Source organism: Macrobrachium rosenbergii, chromosome 44, assembly GCF_040412425.1.
Source record: "Macrobrachium rosenbergii isolate ZJJX-2024 chromosome 44, ASM4041242v1, whole genome shotgun sequence".
Taxonomy (NCBI): Eukaryota; Metazoa; Arthropoda; class Malacostraca; order Decapoda; family Palaemonidae; genus Macrobrachium; species Macrobrachium rosenbergii.
In genome coordinates, this window is record NC_089784.1 from 39,188,070 (window position 1) to 39,194,100 (window position 6,031).

Sequence of the window (6,031 nt, forward strand, 5' to 3'; positions counted from 1 at the left end):
AACATAAATAGGCAAGAGGAGAGTCATCACTGACTTGGCATCCTTACTATATTTAGGAAGAAGAATCCACGCAGGCATTTCTGAAACACCCTGCAAAGAAGAACTGGGGAGAAGGAGATAATATTGTGCTTCTTCCCCATGAAATCACTTTCAAGATGCCACTCACTGCAAGGAGAGAGAGAGAGAGAGAGAGAGAGAGAGAGAGAGAGAGAGAGAGAGAGAGAGGTATTGTGTAAGGATTTCTACTTGGAAATGGTAGTGTTGAGTAAAGAGCGAGAGAAAAAGAAATGCGCTTCCGTGGGAGTCATTTTCAAGAAGCCACCCCCAGCAGAGAGAGAGAGAGAGAGAGAGAGAGAGAGAGAGAGAGAGAGAGAGAGAGAGAGAGAGAGAGAGAGAGAGAGTTTGTAAATGCATTTTTGAGCTGGAAATGAGAGTGTTCAGCGCTCAAACACCGCGTTCCTGGCTTCAACCTCTGACCCCCTGACCTGGTCTTGGTGGAGCTCTTGGCGGATGACCTCCGCAACGCCCTGTCACACGTTTCAAGGAGATTCTGATTACAGAGAAGGCGAAAAGAAGAGGAAAGGGAGAAAAAGTCAGTAGGGAAGGACCGCTCTAGGTGTATGCGAAGTGTATCTTCGATGCTTTTTTTATGTATCAGTGGAAAGTGCGACATCGATATTCCTCTCATGATTTTTCTCTGTCCTCTGAAAATCGCTTCAGGTAGAAAAAAGAAAAGGAAACAGAAGCAACACTACAAGCAGGTTAGAGATGTCCCTAGAGAGACACGACGAGCATTATCAAGGCGTTAATAGAAAATTCAATTACTCACATACCTTGTATACTGAATGATCCCAAGTCACGTCACGTCTTTGTTTTACAATTACTGCCGATGCAACAGTTGCCAAAATTTTGCTGATGAAAGAAATATAAAAATAAGTTTTACGTATCTAAACCGAAAAGAAAATGAGAGAGAGAGAGAGAGAGAGAGAGAGAGAGAGAGAGAGAGAGAGAGAGAGAGAGAGAGAGAGAGAGAGTAGAAATCCCTTACACTCTTCGTTCATATTTATTACGAAGAGTTTCACATTAAACTCTACCAAAAAGGAAATGTGCAACGCATACAATAAAATAATAGGAGACACTGGTTTTCACGGTGTTTAGTGAAGGAATCGAATATGTAAAATAAAGTCAATAAAATGGAAGATAAAAATAAACAAACCTACGAGCTAGCTCAAAATATCTATAAAAATAAATTTCCTAGTCAAATGCTGTATTTGTAAAAATACTCAAACAAGTGATGTCCCTAGAAACAGATTTGAAAAGAATGAATCTACAGGAAAGGGCAAATAAACCGCTAATTGCAGATATAATTTCTTTCAATTTGAGCAACAAAGCCACGACCAACAACCAAACAAAAACTACCTCTGCTCGAGAGGTGTTCGGGCGGGAAGAACCCGCAAGAAAATATAAGAATTCAAGACCAACTTTCGCATAATTCACATAAACTATCGGCGCCAAATGATGGCGCATCGGGATGTAAATATTCAAAGACTCTCTCCCTCTTTGCTTAATACCAAGAGTTCCTCCAGATGACCTCCTTTCGCGGCCTCGATGACGATTCATAAGGACAGTTCTCCTCCTACTACATACTTGTCTTGCCCCTGCGGGGGGTCCGTCACTTCTTGAGAATTTTCCACCCTTATTCTCTCCTTCTTCGTGACCTTGGTGATTACAATTCATCATGGAGGTGTTATCCCATGATGCGAAGGTGCTATTTATGCAACAAAAGTCGAATTTGGTAAGAGGTGAAGGCGTCAATAATCGGAGGTAACCGTGGCATTGTGGCAACACGAGAGGCACGGTTCTTGCTCCCCTTCGTCGGGTATATATACGCCAGAAGATGTCGTCCCTGCTATCAGAGCTCCTCTGCACATCGCTACAACATGAAGTTCGTGAGTAGCCTTTGCCTCCCCTTTGCACTCTACCTTCGCTTCAGTTCCATTCAACACAAATACAGGTTTTCCCCTCCATCATAACTTCAGTCTTCTTTGCAACATCATTATCAATCACATAATATATCGTTAAAGTATAAGCTGTCTTTTTATTAATAAGAGTATTCTAATGTTGTGCTGAAACAAGAAAAACTTAGTGAACTTAATGTTGTGTGATACGTTCGTTTCCCCAAACCTCAAACCTTCAAAAAAATCTAGCTGTCAAAGTCACTGTGTGTTTTATGTAGCTCGGGACATGAATTATCTCAAAAATGAAAGGAAAAAAGAACGAAACATATGTCAATAGGGAAATGAATACCTTGAAACATATATATGAGCAAAAAACACCTTCTTAGAAAATCATCGAGGGTTCACGCGAAAAGTGACGCTTTGGAATATGTATATGGAACAATATATCAGATATATCATTTAGGGCTTAGCCGAAGACGCAGTGAACTGGAACGAGCTGGAAGCTCATTTACATATCATTTTCTCGTCATAGATCCCGAAAATTTCTAGACACAAACATGATGACGGACCGATTGCCAACCGGATCCATATTGCCTAGATAAGGACGAAAATAATTAATCAGCCGAAACTTATAAATACATATGTACATACATACTTACACAACCAAACACACACACATATAATTATATATATATATATATATATATATATATATATATATATATATATATATATATATATATATATATACTATATATATATACATATACATATATACCTGTTTGTGTGTGCGCTATGTGAGTGTGTTTATATGCACACTGGCCATTTTTGGTCAACTTCATGGTGCCTGGATGTGTGTGTGTGTGTGTGTTTGTTTTTGTATTTATATGTGAAACAAACTTATAATTTTCTATGATGCCTCTTGAAGGTTCTTTAAAAATGATTTTCATGGGATTTATAGGCCAATGACTGAGCGTAACCACGGGTGTGATAGACAGGTATTCGTGGCAACCCACTGACTCCAGCGGCTCACATCTCATTGTGACCCACTATTGGTTGCATTAACTCCCAAGAAGCTTCGTTATAAGTTTCATTGACGGGCAGGAACGTATAAACTCTATTTGATGATGAGAAGGATACATTAACATGTTTTGCTTCATCAATACATCAGTAAGTGGAACTTGGTATTTCACAAATCTTGAAGTCGAATAACTATTAAGGAAATCAAATAAACGAACGTAAATATGTCCTGCCATGTTGAGGACGAAAATGCTGTGGGATATTCTTAAGAGAAAGCAGTGACCTGCCCCAGTAATAAAAGGAACGAATGCAGTTTGACAGTGAAAGCGAAGGATAAGAGTGAGTGGAGGAATGCAGAAAACCTCTCCCATATAATTACTGTGATCACAAGATCCGCTTCAAGTTCGCTCTTTCTTCGGAAGAGTTTCTCTTCGTTGTCTTTCTTTCTCGATCTTTCTGTCACTTTCAGGTTTCTCTTCGAGCTTTCGTTCTGATCCTGATCCTCTCTGTCGCTTTCACCCCGACTCCTCTATTTTACCTTGCGGTCTCTTTTATATTGTTAATTCCTTGTCCTTTTTTCCCCCCTGACGTCCATCATTAAAATAACTTGTTTTTAATGTTTGCTTATTGAGTCAGATTTTTAAACATATTTCGGGCATTAGGAATATTTTCAAGCACCCACACAAAATATAACCGTCTCGGAATCTGACACTTCTAAGTTACCTACAATTCTCGTTAACAGAGAAAAACATGGAAATAGCCTACCTTCTGATCATGATAGAATGCAGGCAGTACAGTAGGTATTAATTTACGGGTCTTCAAAGGTTAAAGGGAAAGACTTAAACCGACTGTGCCTTAACGGAGCCCAGGGAGTATCAAATTGCATTTACTCCTATCAGTTTCATTTCTTCATTTTCATCGCTTTTCCTCGATGGAGTTAAAAATGCATTTTTCATTTATTTGCTAGCAAGTCGTACTGAGTAGTTATTACTTAATGGCCAGTTACCAGTAAATTTGGCCCTTCATTCAATGAAAGGAGATATCGGATGGGAACCATTCTCATTTCTGAAACATTACGTATTATAAAATATGCAATAAAAGCTGGTATAATAACGTGACGTTACCAGAAATAAATCCCCTTCAAAGGTCAAAAATACAAAAATGAGTGATGGCAATGAGTCTAAAGTAGTATTTCTCTTAGGTCATCCTTGCCGCTCTTGCCGCCGTGGCCGTGGCCGCCCCGCAGGAATACAGAGTGGACTCGAGGGAAGTCGTGCCCATCCTGAGGGACGAGCGAGTCCAGGAGGAGGACGGACGCTACAACTTCGACGTCGAGACCGGAAACGGAATTGCTATCTCCCAGTCCGGGTCTCCAGTGTCAGAGGGGGCCATCGCCAGCGCCGGCCAGTTCTCGTGAGTAGATCTAATATATGCGAGTCTCTCTCTCTCTCCTCTATACATATATACATATATACATATATATATATGTATATATATATATATATATATATATATATATATATATATATATATATATATATATATATATATATATATATATATATATATATATATATATATATATATATTCTGTAAAGCTATAATTACCATTGATTAAAAACTACTCCTGTGATATAGAACTGCATCATTGCCAAGTGGTGGACATGAAAAAAAGAGACCAGCCCTAAGAAAACCTTCTGTTTCACCACAGATACACAGCTCCTGACGGAACCCCCGTCGTCTTGAAATTCGTGGCTGACGAGAACGGCTTCCAGCCCCAGTCCGACCTCCTCCCTGTGGCTCCCGAATTCCCCCACCCGATTCCACAATTTGTTCTCGACCAGATTGCAACCGCCGAGGCCCAGAGAGCCGCCATCGCCCGCGGAGAGAAGGTGACTTACGAGTGAATCTTCCGCTGACGGATATTCGTTCTATTTGTTTCGTGCGACTTCGAAAAGCTTCGGTTGGAGGAAAAGTTCGACCGAGGCTCAAACGATTCTGAAAATCTTTTCCGATGCTGTAATGTTAAGCCCACCATATTTATCATGTGTTCTTTGCTATTTATTGACTGAATAAAATGACAGAATATGTGATTCCCGAGTTTTATTAAGCCCGTCTTCTTGATTTGATATATATTTGTTCGCTTAAGTAGCGGAGATAAAATTTCAGACGTCAACAGATTTTTTTTTGATGTAGGACTTTCCTCATAGTTCGTTTGCTTTGTTCTATTATGGTAACATAACTGATAACTTTTTGGTCTTGTGTTTCTTTATGTTTTTAAATTTTGGAGTCCACTACTGCAATGGCATTTAGAGCAAATTAATGAAAAAATCAAACAAGGGCAATTTAGCAACTGTTGTATTTGTGTGAATCCCACAAATACAGCAGTTGATAATAAAATTGTAATTCATCTCATTACTTTAGCATATTCAAGTACTTGAATTTTTTTCTTTTCCTTTGTGACTGGTATTTATCACTGCATTCTTACACTGCTCTTAAGAATGGGATTGTTTATGGCGCATTTGGTTTTTGTATTCTTCATAATAATAATAATACTGATAGCAATTTGCCGTGAACTGATAACCACAAATAACAAAAGCTGTCGTTCAGAATGACTTGGAAATATTGACAAATAGAGCACAACAACAAAAAACCTCCTTTCATTATTACTTTTCTCCATTTAAAATACCTACACTTTGATCTCAAAAGGATTCTTTTGATTCTGTAAGTAGAAGTTAAAGATGGAATAACAATAGAGGTGCTTAGTATGTCTTAATCAGTCGGCTATGATAAATTGAAGATGAGCTGACGCGAATAGAAATTAGTCATTTGAGCTGGGAAGAGAATGCTGATTGGCATGCCTCAGTTAATTTGGCTATGATAGCTAAAGATGAAATAACGAGAATACTATTTGTGAAACATAAGCTACATGTTCCCCACATGAATTCCAAGTTTTTAATTAAATGAAAGGACATCTATTCGCAATTCATTAAAATTAGGTCTAAGCAATGACAAGCAGGGCAGCCGATCGAGACTACAAAGTCTACCCCGAG

The 6,031-nt window shown here is 38.9% G+C and overlaps 1 protein-coding gene across 1 annotated transcript; it reads left to right on the top strand.

Moving 5' to 3' along the window:
• The first annotated feature begins 1,819 nt into the window (after positions 1-1,819).
• On the top strand, positions 1,820-5,071 carry LOC136829539 (cuticle protein AMP1A-like). Its single transcript, XM_067088378.1, has 3 exons — positions 1,820-1,949; positions 4,180-4,391; positions 4,690-5,071. The coding sequence occupies exons 1-3, from the start codon at positions 1,941-1,943 to the stop codon at positions 4,883-4,885; spliced, it is 417 nt and encodes a 138-aa protein (XP_066944479.1). The 5' UTR covers positions 1,820-1,940; the 3' UTR covers positions 4,886-5,071.
• The last annotated feature ends 960 nt before the right edge of the window (positions 5,072-6,031 follow it).

Coding starts and splice junctions, on each gene's coding strand:
- LOC136829539 (XM_067088378.1), top strand. Junction 4,392..4,689: donor GCCAGCGCCGGCCAGTTCTC/GTGAGTAGATCT, acceptor GTTTCACCACAG/ATACACAGCTCCTGACGGAA.